At 39.7% G+C, this 16,028-nt stretch overlaps 1 protein-coding gene across 1 annotated transcript in view; it reads left to right on the top strand.

The window, feature by feature from the left end:
- Positions 1–2,490: 2,490 nt before the first annotated feature.
- LOC140544018 (growth arrest-specific protein 7-like) overlaps positions 2,491–16,028 on the top strand; it is a 55,441-nt gene continuing 41,903 nt past the window's right edge. The window contains exons 1-2 of the mRNA XM_072667367.1: positions 2,491–2,929; positions 13,739–13,859. Coding sequence (XP_072523468.1) covers positions 2,750–2,929; positions 13,739–13,859 — 301 coding nt within the window. The 5' untranslated portion in view covers positions 2,491–2,749. The remainder of the gene's footprint in view (positions 2,930–13,738; positions 13,860–16,028) is intronic.

Below are 16,028 nucleotides of genomic sequence, written 5' to 3'. Positions count from 1 at the left end.
CCAAACCATGACTCGAGCCAGATCAATTAATATTGATATGTAAGCTAAAAATAATAATTTCCTTGCTATTTGTCCTCAATACAATGAAGATGCTAGCTAGAATTCCGGATACAGAGCTAATCAGCTCATGGGCTGTTAACTCGGCTCCCACTGATGCCTTGAATCTGCACCAGACCGTATTAGAAAGTCCTATAGCCTGAGATTAAAAGGGTTCAAACATGACAGTATCAATATCAGTGTTGAGATGATATAATATCATATGTTGAGAAAAATAGTGCAGTTGGAAGGGTTCAGCAGGGGGCCTGTGAGCAGGCAGCATGTAACGCCTGTCACCAGCAGGGGGCCCGGACAGCAAATTAGAAAAGCTGGTGGGGTTGGAGCAGTAATCAACGCTGACCAGACCCACCTGTGTGGCACGGTATAAATACACCCAGCCAAACACACTTCCCCGTCGCACCTTTGTAGAGGGGTGAACAGTAGCAGTGGGTTTAAGTTGTGAACAGAAAAGTGAAAAGTTGTGAACAGAAAAGAGAAAAGTTTAAATTGTGAACAGAAAAGAGAAAAGCATTTGAGTTGATGTCTTGAGTTTGAGTTAACATCACGCCTGGTTTTTCCTTTGTTTGTTTTCCTGCCGTTTTCTGCGTTGCTTAAGATCAGTGTTTATACTGCCACCCCTTCCGTAACAGGGGGCAGAGGGGCAGACGGTAAAATGGTAAATAAGAAAAGAAAAGTCAATTTAGGAGGGAAACTCTGGGTCTAAAGTGTGAATCAAGGCCTCAGCTCACTGCTTTAAGTTTGATTTCTGTTAACAAGCATTTCAGTTACAGCCTTATTCTCAGCCCCGTCTCCTTTGTTTGCCGTTACTGCCTTTTTCCCCCACTCCTTTTTCCACCTTTGGTTCGGTGGGTTGCTGTTTCAAACCTGGCCTCCAGCAGTCTAAGCATCATCCTTGTTCACCTTTCTGATGATCAATTTATCAGTTTATTTATCTCTCTCTCTCTCTTTAAATATATAAATAAAATAAATAAACCAGGAGCTCTGCTCTTGGGTCCAACCCCACCCCATGAGCTCTAAATGTTCTAATATCTAAAATCATGGAGATACACATTTGGTTAATGTTTACATCAACCGTCAGAATGGGGGAAAAATTATCTCATTGACACTCAGCGTGGCATATATTGGTGCCAGAGGAGTATTTCTAGTACTGATGATCTCCTGGGATCTCTAGCAAAACGTAAAAAGTTTTTAGTGGCAAAAAACGAACAAAAAAAGCAGCAGCTCTGCAGACGGAAATGCTTTGTTGATGAGGGAGCTCAACACAGAATCACAGACTATTTTGGCTACAACAGCAGAAGACCACGTTTGGCAGCCAGTGCTTCTGTCAGCCAAGAACTGAAAGCTGAGGCTTCAGTGGACACAGGCTCACCAAAACTGTTGAGGCCTGGAAAACGTAGCCTGATCTGATGAATGTCAGTTTCAGGTGGGACAGAATTTGACGACAACAGCTTGAATCCATAGACCCAACCTGCCTTGTGTCAACAGTCTGTTTTTGATGGCCCACTTTGGGTCAGATATTACCAATCAATCATCGCTTGAATCCCACAGCCTATTTGAGTATTGTTGCTGACCATGTGCATCCCTTCATGACTAGTAGTTGCCCATCTTCTAATGGCTACTTCCAGCTTGATGATAAAGTTGCCTCAAACTGGTTTAATGAGCATGATGATGAAATCAGTGTTGCAGTGTCCCAGCATGAAGAAGGGGTATCTGAAAAATGGTCTGGAATTGTGTGATGCAATAATGTCAACATGGATCAAAATCTCAAAGGAATATTGCCAACATCTTGTGGAATCTATTCTATGAAGAACTTAAGCTGCTTTGAGTGCAAATGGAGACAATAAGCACCTTCAGAATAGGATACCTCTGTGCTGAGTGTATAAGGGCCTCTGGCAGTAGGATAGATCACAGAGAGTGATGAGCTACTGCCATCTAGTGGCCAAAGTAGCGATGTTTACGTCACATGTGTAATTTAATTAAAAAAGTGAAGAAATAAATAAATATTATGAAATATTTAATTATGTTTAGAAATCTAGAAGTCTGACTGTTAAAAATCATGTTTTCAACAATTTAATTATTAGTAAATTTGGTATTATTGTATTTGTTTTATGCATTTCTAAACGTGCCATACTGCAGAAATGTAATATTATAATGTAGTAAACAAACGTTATTAACAGCAGTCTGAGACCAACATGCAGTTAAAGCCTCAGAAAAGGGGTGTGTGTGTGTACGCACGCGCTATTTGTTTCCCACTCGTCCTCAAACCCCGCCCCTTTTCCTATGATTGGCTTGTTGTTCATATCTGCTCAAACGAATGAAGGGCGTGTCAAAATGAACTGCTGTCCAATCCCAGCGCAGGAGGGCGGGGTCTGTCTGAACACGGGTGGGAAAGTAAACAGTGGGTCTCTCCCTCCAGCCTGGCTGTGCCATGCATGTAGAGTCGCTGGGTCACTACCGTGTTTTGGCAGTACGCGCGGAGTAAAGCCGTGGGGTGGACGGGTCGTCTGCTTTTTCACCGAGGTGTGGGCAGAGGAGCACGTTAGTCGGAGTCTCGGGATTTGTGTGAAAACGCCGAGGTGTTAAGTGATGAATGATACCGCGAGTCATTAAGAAGAAGAAGAAGCTGAATTTGAGTGTGTTTTGGGGGGAAACGAGCTAACCTGTTGTCACTGAGCGCTTGGAGAAGTTGACCATGTCTGGATCCTACTGTAAAAGTTTGTACGCCTTCAGCGGAGAGCAGCATCAGCAGGGGCTGAGGTTCGAGGTCGGGGAGATGATCAAAATTACCCAGGCTTTGCCTGGAGGATGGTGGGAGGGAGAGAAAGACGGAGAAAGAGGATGGTTTCCCTCAAGTTACGTTCAGGTGGTGGAGGTAGGTGTGTGTGTGTGTGTGTGTGTGTGTGTGTGTGTGTGTGTGTGTATGCAGAACTGTGATTCAGCCTACATCCATGTGTAAGTCTGAACCTCTGAGTACTGTAAACAGTGTAAAATGTTCATTTCAGTCTAAAATGTTCTATTTCTACCAGTTTACCACTTTTTACCCCAAATAAATACTTTTCATAAAACCATGTAAAGGGAATATTTCACAAAGGGGTGTAACGATTCACAAACTTCAGATATCGATACGATACAGCAGTCTCTCATGTCGATAGCAACATTTTCCAAACCCGAATAAAAACAGGCTCAGATTACTATGTAAATATCTCAATTCTGAGTTTATTGAAGAATTTGATATTATAAAAATACAAAAAAATGAAAGCATGTACATTAAAATCTCATTTTTAAAAAGGAGAAGACTGCAGAGCGAGTGTTCTCCATTTTACTGAACACTTGCTGTTGAGTCAGAATACACTGCTGTTTTTATGCTTGATGTCCATATGTGTTTGGAAACGTTACTTCTTGTGGTCCTGATCCCAGCAAACACACAGCACACAAAGTTGTCTACTTTCTACGTTTTTACAACCTCATTATAAGTACTGTTGACGTGTGGCATCATGACTAGCTCTCTGCAACTTTCCATGGAGTTCCAGCATGGCATCAGCTCCATTCAGACAATAGTAAATTTACATGGGCTCCTGGGGTAAATCTCTCTCTTTCACAGGAGCTCCTACAACAATGTTGGATAATGTTGTTGCAATTTCTGAGGAAATACACTTTTATTGTTGTAACAACGCTAAGACCCCAAGCACACAACCCTGTGGGCAACAGTAGGTTGTCAGAACTAGCTGCGCCTAATTGGAGCATATTTTTTCAGAGCGTATACATTAATTTCTCATTTTAAACAGGATAAAGGTACGGAGGGATTCAGGAAATTACATCTCATGTTCTAAAAACCAAATTCTACCTGGTTTTTATACCTTAATATCTGAGTGTACTGAAGTGTAATACACATGTAATTCTTGTATGATTTATGTATTTTTGAATATGGCTTTGCATTAGAGCTGGGCAAAATGACAATATTTTATCGTATCGCGATACACAATATGCTTTTCTAGGCATATCTAGGATATTGTTAGTGCTTAATAAACTAACTGCAGGTTTCATTACAAACAGTGTAATTGAACTGAATGAAGTGCAGCAGATGTTGAGTAAAACTCACTATACTCAGTACGGGAGAGTATCTGAACAGTAGCTTTTAGGAATCTGTTGCTACTGATGTATTTGGTCTGTGATTACATCTATTGTGAAGAATAGCGTATCTTGAAAAATCTCTTTACACATCATGATATAGTACTTTTTACCATATCGCCCAGCCCTACTTTCCATTGGAAAAAGATGTGGACACGGGGCCTCAGTGGAGGTGGCGAGATTGGGGATAAGAGGCGAGCTGAGACGCAGCTTTGTTAATGCACTAGCCACAGGCCAGCATGCTAGTCACAATACAGTACATTACGATACTCTGCAATAAAATATTATGCAATACCAATAATAATTACATTTTAAACAAAATCTGAAGCAGCTTATTTCATTTTGTTTTTTATTAGCAGTCTTGACTTGGTAGTTAAACTGAACACATTCACCAAACTGCTCTCCTCTTACTGCACGGAAAATCTGAGCCTCAAGCAGTAAGTTATTTTGAGCTGTTTTTATCCAGGCTTTCACATTTACATCTTGTTCCAACTTCGCCAAAAGGACATGCCCAAAGAGTGGCTTAAACTTCTCCAACAACATTCTCCAAACCCAGCGGACCCTCCAGAAATGATCAGAAGGCATTGAGCAATGGGGCCAGACAAATCCTCTTGTGGATTTGTCTGTCCTATCTGATAAGCCCAACCTGTCTCTGCTCTCTGTCAGGACTTCCACATTCCACTGCTTTCCTGTGTGCCAGGCCAGGTTCCCTGTCTGCTGTGTTGCATAATGCATTACTTATAAACCACTGAACTCGTCCATCTTCTTTTAGTTTTGTAATTAAAGAGTGATTAGTAAGACCAGTGGGTTCTTCGAGACCTATGGTGATGCTGATGCCATTCTCTGGATGTCCCTAGTTCTACAGTTGTAATAATAGTCATCACAAATGCAGTGTTTAGTTCACATAAAGCTGCAGTAAGTAGGCCTGTCACAATTGTGAACTTTTAGCTGATCATAATTTTCGTACAAATAAATTGTGGTTAATGACTTAAATGTGTGCAACTATTGAAGTTCAAGTCTAAAGTGGTCAGATAGCCCCTATCAGATCTTACTCACTGCTGCTGTCTAAATGTGTTAAAACACCAGTCAGAAATAGGAGTAGGTGATATGGCAGAAATATAATTTTCTTGATATGCAATTTGTCACCATTTAAAAGTATCATCAAACATTTTAAAAGTGCCAAGCCAAATTTTATATTCTTGTTTGTGGTGGTGGTGGGGGGGGGGGGGGGGGGGGGGTTACCCATTCTTCATTGCCACAGACTGAATCTGAATCTTTGAGACTCTTTGGCATCTTGCATACACTTTTGATGGTGTTTAGGTCAGGGAACTGTGCAGGCCATTGAAACCCCTTCAGCTTTTAGTACTGTGGATTTTAAGGTGTGATTATCATTTTCCTGCTGTTGATGACTTCTCCCTCTTTCCATCTTCAGCTTCTTTTTACAACTGCTATAATATTTGCTTCCAGAGTTTGCTGGTATTTAATTGAATCCATTCTTCCCTTTCCCTTCCCCGTGCCACTGGTTGCAACACAAGCCAAAAGGTCAAACCATCCATCCCTGTGCTTAACAGTTGGAGAGGTGGTCTTCACACTTTTCATCCCTTTGCTCATTGCTGGGGAAACATTGTGTTTTAACTTCATCAGTCCACAGGACTTGTCTACAAAATGCATCAGGCTTGTTTTGATGTTCCATTGAAAACTTCGGATGCTTTATTTTATGGCGAGGATGCATTAAAGGGTTTCTTCTGTTGACTTTAATATTAAGGTTAAATTTGTGCAGGTGTCTCTGCACAGTGGAACAGTGCACCCCTGCTCAAGAGTCTGCTAAATCTGAAGGTCTTTTGCAGTCAAATGGGAGTTTTTCATTCTAGCAATCCCGTGAGCTGTTTTCATTGGACTTCCAGAATTCAGCTTGACCTCTTCTGTTTCTTAATTACATTATTATATCTGAAATTGTATTTCATATTCTCTTTATTGGAGTGTTAATACATGGCTAAGGAGGCTAACTGCTGTGGAAAAAGATTGTGATTGCGCAATTATGTCAACAGTGCAACGGGCCTAACGGTAAATGTCAGTTGTGTGATGTATGTAGGAGGGGAATTGGTTCATGGCACAACTGGTTTACTGACACATTCTGAAAATTCCCAAGCTTGTGTAATTAGAGTAATTCATAAAACAATGATAAAAATGATGTCAGAATATCCTGAACATCCGTGCTGTTTGAGAGAAACTGGGTGCCAGCTCATTTACATAGAAGAAGTGCTCCATTCATACTCTTTTTCAGTACACACATTGAGCACTGTAGTGCGAATCGGAAGAGGAATCAAAATGGCCATGTCCCTCTGAATGACTCAATCCATGAGTTTCCAGATGATTAAGCTAAAACCCACTTGGTGCCCTCAGCTTTTGATTGGTGTCATGAGCTGTCTTCGGCGGAAAAAAAAATTGTGGAGGTTCATGGAGTAATACTGGAGAAACCTTGTTCACAGTATTTATAGAGTTTGTTGTTTTAATGTCAAATCTACAGCAATGGAATGACTCACTTCTGGGTTTTTGGTACGTTGCTCTAACCACAGTTGAACCTGGTGGTTTATTGAATGGGGTTAACCACTTTCATGTAGAGATAAAAAGAAGACCACATGTATTTCTGCGTGATATACTATGTAGTGATTCAGTGACAAGTCATCAAGCCTGTTCAACTGAGTCATTCTTCTAACCTTAATTAATCTGACAAGATGGAGTTGCTCTGGTGGCCATGCAAATGAAAAATGGCCATAATGCTAAGCGTTTTCGTTTGCTTATTTCTGTAAGCAAACAAAGTCAGGGAGATGTGCTTAGCAACTACATTTAGTGACTAAAACCATTTCTGTTTTGCTGGTTTCTTGTTTGCAAACCTCAGAAAAAATTATTCCAGTACTGACAACACGAGTATTGGCTGATTTCCTTCTAGAACTAATAAGCTTTAAAATGAGCTGCTCCTAATGAGCACTCCACGTCAGATGGTTATCTAAAGCTAGCTTTCACTTTTTATTTTTCCATAATCTGATTGACACTGTGAACATGAGTATTGACTGATACAGAAATGGTTACTGATAACATTTGACCTACTTTGTGGTTGAATTCTATGATTTGTAAGCTAGTTCTTCGAGAATCTGTTCAAATTCATTTTTTTTACCCAACAGTTCTTGCTGATGTTAGCCTGTGACCAGTGCCTGGTATTAGACCTGCTCTGTCTCTAGTCTGAATCTGTTCTGGTGTTATTTTAGTACTGTGCATTGGCACAAATTCTATACTATATCATAGTGGGGAAAATATCTAGTATAAGTACAACTAATTGTCCCCTACAAATCTGGCTTGTTCTCTGGCCTGTTCTGTTTTCTGCTCTTAAAAGTATTTAAAAAGAACCTGACACTTTATTATAAATGTTAATCATTTATCAGTCAGAAATCACATGTTTAGGAAGGAAACTTCCTGTTATTTTTTATTTTTCATGAATTTGTCCTAGGCAGCCAGTAAATGAGACACTGCAGTCCACTGCCAGGATCTGGACACTATTAGCAGTGCACAAACAATAGAATTAAAACAGTAAAACCAAACCACATGGCAGGCCCTAATAGGGGACATTGCTGTTTTATGGGTGTTATATAATGGATACAGTGCTCATTATTTATTAAGTATATCACTGAAACTGAGCTACATTACAAGTTGTCAGTATCACATCTACGTGTGTGTGTGTGTGTGTGTTTGTTTATTTATTTATATATATATATATATATATATATATATATATATATATATATATATATATATGTGTGTGTATATATATGTGTGTATATATATATATATATATATATATATATATATATAATGTGTGTGTGTGTGTATATATATATATATATATATATATATATATGACCTTAGATTTTTGCCATAGTGCCCACCCTTAGCTTCAATGCACTTTATTATTGGTCTGCTTATAATTAAGATACTACAGTAAATTGTAGGCTACTTTTGAGGAATCCTACTAAAACAAAGTCAGAGTAAAACTCTGAGAAAGAGAATATGTCACGTGTTGGCTGTTAGGATGAGCTAAATTCTCAGTGTCTGCTTGCAAGTCCCACAGCTTGCGAAATCCAAACAGCGGCACCAAATAAAGTTATTCAGTGTTACTTTGCTACATCTTTTCCTTAGACTGCTGATTAACCTTGCTATTTTGTTTTGACTTGGCTTAGAAATTCACACAACACTCAGTCACTCCATTACTCTGAATGTGAGTCATGGGTACTGTGGTAATTAATTCTCTCTCATGTATGAGAAATCTCTCTCCTTGTCCCCCACGCTCTCACAGCCTTACAGAGCCCTGCGATCTCTGAAGGATTGTGAGAAACTGGTAATTGACTCCTCACTGCCCTGAATCTAATCTAGCTGAGCTAGTCTTTAACATGGTCCTGTGAGCAGGGGCAGTCTGTGGAAATTCTGTTTATAGCTCAGAGCTTGAGCATCAGAAGGCCAGACCACATTTGCCTCTCTCTGCCAGCCACACGACATCAGGGAGTTTTGTTTTAGGAGGGAAACTTTGTGAGGTTGTGGTTAGAGGATAGCACAGGTGGTTCCACAACTACAGAAAAAACAGTACAACATTTAGTAAGAGTGCCACTTGTAAATCTAGAGTGTTGGAAAAGGCTCCTAACCCTGAAAGCTGTGGTTTTAATTGTTCATTTTGTCTGTTGTAACTTGTTTGGAAAGCTCAGAAATTTAAATATCACTGTGCATTGTGATTTGTGAATATCTCCACTTGGAAATATGTTATAGGTAGCGGCATGATGCCACTTATCTTTTTCTGTTTCTTTTAATGTTATGCAGTTACATATTCCATTCCATAGCCAGCTAAACACAATTGTGGTGGGAGGTTTAGCCTACATACACTCATCATAGACATAAATGGCATGGCAATATTGAGCTTTCAATGATTTCCCTTGAACTTGGGCAGAATGAGTGTTCACCATGCATCTTTAATAGAAAGCAACAATCTAAAACATTTGACATTAAGAGGGGTTCTAAAATTCTAAAAAAACACATGTTCAGAATGATATACGGTGTCAAACTTAATACGTTCACCATGTGTATTAATACACTTGTTCTAAAAGTTCTTATTTTAGCCTGCCAAGGCCAAGACCTCTTCCTGCTAGTAATCATAAGTTACTACAGCGTATAGCTTTTCTGTGCTAACATGAAAAAGGTTAATTTGACAGCACTTATTGATTGACCAACACACAGTACAATGGGAAAGTGCAAGAATCTTGCATATCCAAGAGGTTCAATCGTAGATTTACACAACTCTCTTGTAGGCATGTCTCTTGGAGCCATTTCTAAACAACTGCAGATTACAAGATTGACTTGCAGCTGACCATGAAAAAGCCTTCTGTATGAGGGTTATTGTCAAATGAGACAAAGATTAAGTTGTTTGTCCACAGTGATCAAAAGTATGTTTGGAGGAGTAGAGGTGAGGCACTCAACCCTAAGATTATTCTACCAGCTGTTAAACATGGTAGTGGTAGAATCAAGGCCTGAGGCTGTTTTGCTGACCGTGGAATTACCTTAGGACCTCAAGACCAGCTCAGAACTCTTGATCAAAACCTTAAACCATCAGATAGACGACTAAAACCTTGACACAATTTGGTGTTCCAACAGAGCTGTGACCCCAAACACACATAAAAGGTGGATGTCGCATGAGTAAATTGGGCTGATATTAAGCTGTTGAAATTGCCTTCCCAAAGTCCTGACTTTAAACCTGTTAAAAATGTGTGGACTTGTAAGCATAATTGAAAAGTCAGGTCTGAAACCAACAAACTGAATTGAACTCAAGAAGAGTGGTCAAAAATGCAACCAGAATTCTGCCAGATTCGTGTTGATGACTACCAAAAATGTCTGGTCAAGCCTCAACTTATTAAGAGACGTTTAGCCTAATATTAGGTGTGTGTGTGTGTGTGTGTGTGTGTGTGTTTTTCTGACCCTGCAATGTGACCCTCTGTGGGTTTTAGAAATAAATAACTTTTGCACATAATTCTTGATTTCTTTTTCTATTAAAGCTGTATGTTGTCACTCATTCTTCCCCCAGAAAAAGAACAGTTCAAAGATATTAAAGAATATTGCCATGATTTGCCTAATGTCCGTGATGAGGGTATATACACTTCTGGCCACAACTGTAACTGCAACTCGTGAACTTTGAAGTGATAGAAATTGGTATAATATGTAAATTACTAATGGAATTAAGACACTAGGCATATCCCTCTTGACCTGAATCTTCAGGCTGGGATGGCAGCTAATGTAGGCTTAGAAGTGGGGTTTCCCAAAAGCTGACCTCAATTTCCAAGCAATTGTGTTCATGCCAGCTGGAATCAAGACTTTCTTAGAGTCATTTTACATAACTGAGAGTACAGCAGGGTTGGTGAGGCTGTTTAATAGCTGAACGTGTAGTCATCAAGCTGATAGTCTTTACTGTGCTGAGCTTAGTTTGTCCTTAACATTTTAGACTTTCTCATTATCTGTTCTTCATTATTTAAAAAAGCACAACGCAGGATTTCTCCGTTAAGCAAGACATCTTGATCCCAGAGTCAAGCCTGTCCAATAAAAGAAGAGCTCAGGGACATTTTTAATTGGACAGTGCTCCCCTTTTGGGCTTAAGTTATTTGGCTAGCTGTAAAATCCTGCTCTGTGAAATACCCCTGATGGCTGTTAAATAATTGTTATTGTTCACCTACACTCTGGTTTATTAAATGTACCAGTTATCATTTATCATTTACTATTTTAAGAATTCTCATTGACATTCTACTGAATGCCAATTTGCATGCTATGCCACATTTTGTGTTTGATAAGAGATGTTTGAAATGGTTTGAAAGAAGTAAAAAAAACTAAGATTATTAAGGTTGAGATTAGGCCCAGATTATGAGGTTGACATTTAAACAATAAGGAAAAGCAATCCAATATGAAAATTAAACATGCATATAAGTAATGGAAGTGGATGTAAATGAAAATTCCAGGTTTTTACCATAAAAATGATATTCTCCATATTTAGCTTTGGACAGCATACTCCAGAGACCTGCTTATCTTGGTGGATACTGGCCAGCTTTCTGTCCAGATGTTGGAGTCAGGGTCATAAAAGTTCATGTCTGCATGGGTCATTTTTGGTTTAGGAAAGACTGAGTCATTAGCAAGGCGAACACTCTGAATAAGTTTTTTTTTTTTTTTTTTGGTAAGTTGTCTTTCGAAACTTTGGTTAAGTTGGATAAGAGAGGTGACTCATGGTCACGCAAAGCTACACCTTAATAGATACACAGCTACACAGAATAGATATTGCTGTGTTATTGAATGGAATGTTTCTCTATGGTTGTTTTACTGTGAAGCTCACAAAAATACTGAAAAGTGAAAAGTCAAAGAATTAGCAGAGAAAAGGGAAGATTTAAGTGCCAATGTTGAACTGAACAGGAGTAATATAACATTTGCATTGTGTATAGACGCACAGCATCATTGTTATTTTGCAGGGGCTTTTCAGACTCTGTGTGTTTGCTTCAGGATGGAAACTGTTGAACATTTTCTGTTTAATCTTAGTGACCACAACCAGTTCTTCTCTCTTGCTGAGACAGTGTCTTTTCTTTCTTTGGGAATGGCAGAAGCACAAGCTATATGTAGTCGCCTGCCTAAGAATTGAGAGATCAAAGCTTATGAGGTAGGGGGGATATTGAAGGACTTCAGCCACAACTTCAGGTATTTAAGGCATTTTTTCCTTTTGGAGTTTGACAGGGTATTGCTGATTTTCCAGGCAGGGTGCCAGTGGCTTGCAAAGAATTTTTTTTTCCACACTGACTAGTCTTGTGTATGGGAACCATGTGTCCTTTTGAGTAGATAATAAATAGCATCATTCAGGTCCAGCTTGTCCGCTCTGCATCCTTGGACGAAGAAGACTAAAAGAGTACACAATATTCTGCAACATAAAGCTGTGTTTTATGTTTTTATCTGTGCCCATCTGGTTTAATCTGAGAGATTAAGTCTATCCTGGTAGATTTCACAAGATTTAGAAGATTTAGATCAGGATCAAGTTTTGGCAGGAAAGCTCGCAAAGTGCGGGTGAAAGTCAGCGATTGATGTGTAATGGCTATGACTGGTGTGGCGCTGAGATGTCTACAGAATCTGTGTTTTAAGTATATGTCAGCAGTCAGAGGCAGATCTGAAATCTACAGTGTGGACCGTCCAAAAGCAGTCAAGTTGTAAGTTAGCCATCTGGAGATATGCATTATTGAACAGTACATATGCCAACACAAGCTGTGACTTTCAGCCAGTTTATGTGATTTCATTCTTATGATTAATGGAGAGTATGAGTGATTGTTTGATGAGGAGAAAAATGTGATGAATCATTAATCAAGTGCATAAAGATTTGAAGTGTCCACCAGAAGGAAACCCTCAGTGATGTTCCTTGAACATTAGGGAACCTCTTTACCAGGAGGAAACCATTAGTGATGTTACTCTGAAATAAAGGAACCCCTTTACCAAGGACTAAACCATTACTAATGTTACCCCAACAAAGGGGAATCTCTTAACCTGGAGGAAACCATTAGTGATTGTACTCCAACACAAGGGAGCATTTTTTTCCAAGGACAAAATCATTACTAATGTTATGTTATGCCCAACATAAAGGAAACTCTTCCCTTGGCAAGAATGATTAGTGATGTTACTCCCAACATAAAGCATCCTCTTTACTTAGAGAAAACGGTCAGTGATGATACTCCAACATAAGGTAGTTGTTATACGGCTATATTAGCATGTGATGAACCATGACAAACAGAATTCAGGCGCTGGCTGAGCAGCTGAAACATTCTTCTTCATTGGAAATACTATGTTGACTGATGTGCTACTGTTCAAGTAACTTCAAGGGCTTGGGTTTAAGCCACCGTTACTTTGACCTCTGTGCCATTGTAGTTCCTTTGCTATTTACCAAATAGAAAGTAATATAGAAAGTAGAACATCCTGACCTGAAAAATGCAACTTTGATATCAGGTCCATAGCCTAGTACACAGCATATCCCAGGCCTCATTATGTACAATTCGCCTTATGGATGCTAGATGTATAATTTAGTGTTTTGGAGAGGAGAGCAAAGACTTCTGGCATTCGTCAGACATTTTCAGCATTCTCAACTGGAGCAAATTATGGACAGGAAAACCTCTATGAGCTCAGCTTTTGAAAACCATTGCCCATGACCACAGCTAAAATAGAGAGAGGTGGGCAGAATCCAAATCCAGACCGATTGGGTCGCTACAGTGAGGAAATTCCAGCCTGTTTTTTTTTTTTCCCCTGTGTTATGCTTTCTTACAACATAAGTAACGTTCTTGTGACATTCTGAAAAGTCACATATTGTCACATGATTGAGTGGTCTTAAGTCTTATGTAAGTTTAATATACTATTCAAGTACAATTATGTACTTAATTACATATTCAGTTATGCATGAAATGACATATGAATTAAATATTTGTAAACACACATCTTTCTTCTGTTAATATAGAAGTCTGTGTCCATGAGTGTGTTGCCCGGAGAAGAGCCATGCCAAAGCCCTCTGCCCAAAGACTGGAAGAGTTACATGTCACCACAAGGACGGAGATACTATGTCAACACTCTAAGCAATGGTGAGCAAACACATCTGAAAGTCTTTTTCCACAATACAAATGTAGGATAGACAAAACGCTGTAATTCAGTTGACAGGATTAGTACATCCTATACAAACTGGGTTCTTCACAGTCATATCAAAATATTATTACCACCCAGTTTTGTCATGAATGGCCCATTTTATCAGCTCCACAGCTTTCACCCTGTTCTTCAGTGGTCAGGACAACCCCAGAGCAGGTATATCTGGGTGGTGGGTCATTCTCTGCACTGCAGTAACACTGATATAGTGGTGGCATGTTAATGTGTGTTGCGCTGGTATGAGTGGATCAGACACGGCAGTGCTGCTGGTGTTCATAAACATCTCAGGGTCACTACTGGACTGAATAGTCCACCAACTTAGAAAAATCCAGTGCACATCGCTCTGTGGGGAGTGTCCTGTGAATAAAAATTGAAATAAAACATTAACTGTGCAGCAACATATAAGCTTCTGTCTCTGACTTTACATCTACAAGGTGGATCAACTAGGTAGGAGTGTCTAATAGAATAGACAAACTCCATTTTATGTTTTATTTATTTTTGTACAGTTTTGACCCTAATTTTATGGATTTTTACTCATCCTTTTGCTTATTTGTAGATGATGTCCCTTTCTATTTAACCTCATTCGAGGCACTGTGAGATTCCAAACAAGGAGCTAGTAGATCATCTTAAAAATTCTCTCATCTACATTTTAGTAACACTACTTTATTTTCAGTTGTGTTATTTTAAAGTCAAACAGAATTCAGAGGACGTAATTAACAATACGCCTGCTCCTCTTGCCAGCGTGCGAGCATGTTTGGCTGGTACGGCGTAGCCTCAGTGGATCAGAGGCTTGTTGCAGATATCGCCTGTTCTCCTCACATTGTCCCTAAACAATTAGCATTGTGTCTAGCCAAAGCTGCTCCTCAGTGCACTGCGCTATGTACTCTCTCTTCTTTCTCTCCACCCACAAGACATCCATCTGCGCTTTCTCCAGATGACTGAATGGGGATCTGGGCCGAGAAAAACAATTACAGGGGCTGTAATTTCATTTTTGGCTCTTCTAGTGGACATTTCTTCTGTACTTTTTAGTTTTGAGTAATTCTCCTCCTAATCAAAGCACGATTTGGAGATATTTCTGAGACTGTGCATTTAGACATGACATAATGAATATTAATTCGGATCTTTGGGCTGCACTGGGTAAAGATTTAGCATTCATACTTCCGTAACTATGGAACATTAAGAGGACAAAAATTAACCTATGTAGCTACCATAAATAGGTGCTGTAATAACAGCCCATGAGGATTTATGGACTGGCTCTTGTGACTCAGGACTCCCAGTAATGAACGCCTCCCGCTTCAGTAGCACTCAGCTTATGGAAGTTAAAGACTTTTGGTTCTTATTACTGTGACCTGGCATTGGTTTCAGTGGTCCTGACAGCTAAAAAACAGCCCATACTCCACCTTCACATCTGCCAGTAATAAGAGCAGCTGCTCCTTTTAAAGATAATTCCACTGTGCTTGGTAGAGCTGCTAATGTGAAAACAAGAAAACATATGAACACCCTGACCAGTCACTTACTCCAGTCCTTCACACTGACTCACAGCATGGAATGCACCTCCTATAAATCGCCTAGTCTGTTTAGTCTGAGGTGTTCCGTAAGAGTCTTAAGAGATTTTGATCGATGTTGGTTTTCTTATTACGACACCATTGAGCAAACCACCCTGAAGCGGGTTACTGCAGGAGGATGATCTACACCAAAATAGTCCTTGTTCTTCTGAAGAAGTTTCTTGTGTTATAAAAAGGGCTCTTGTCAGTTTAGCAAAGATGTCTCTGATTATGGTGTTGTGGTGTTTGATTGCCATGGTGACATGCAGCCTGGTGTGTGTGTGTGTGTGTGGGTGGGTTGGAGGGGGTTGGGAGGTTGTGTGGTTTCCTTCCTGTTCTGTGTAGCAACGTTGTGGTTTAGTGGCTTTCTGCCATGTTGGTCTGCTGGTTCTACCCATCATACCTTAAGTCTTGACTTAACCGACACCTTTTAAGAGCGGTTTCACATTGCTTATGGGGGACAAAACCTCCACTGGCTTGAAAAGACCGATTGAATGGCATTCATTAATATTTGCAAACAATCCCAAAGTATTCTTTGGAGAAGAACCCCTTGGAGTTCCTTTTAAC

The sequence above is a fragment of the Salminus brasiliensis genome, chromosome 22 (genome assembly GCF_030463535.1).
Source record: "Salminus brasiliensis chromosome 22, fSalBra1.hap2, whole genome shotgun sequence".
NCBI classification, from domain to species: domain Eukaryota; kingdom Metazoa; phylum Chordata; class Actinopteri; order Characiformes; family Bryconidae; genus Salminus; species Salminus brasiliensis.
Note: the sequence above shows the minus strand (reverse complement) of the source record. Positions and strands in the feature narration are given on the sequence as shown.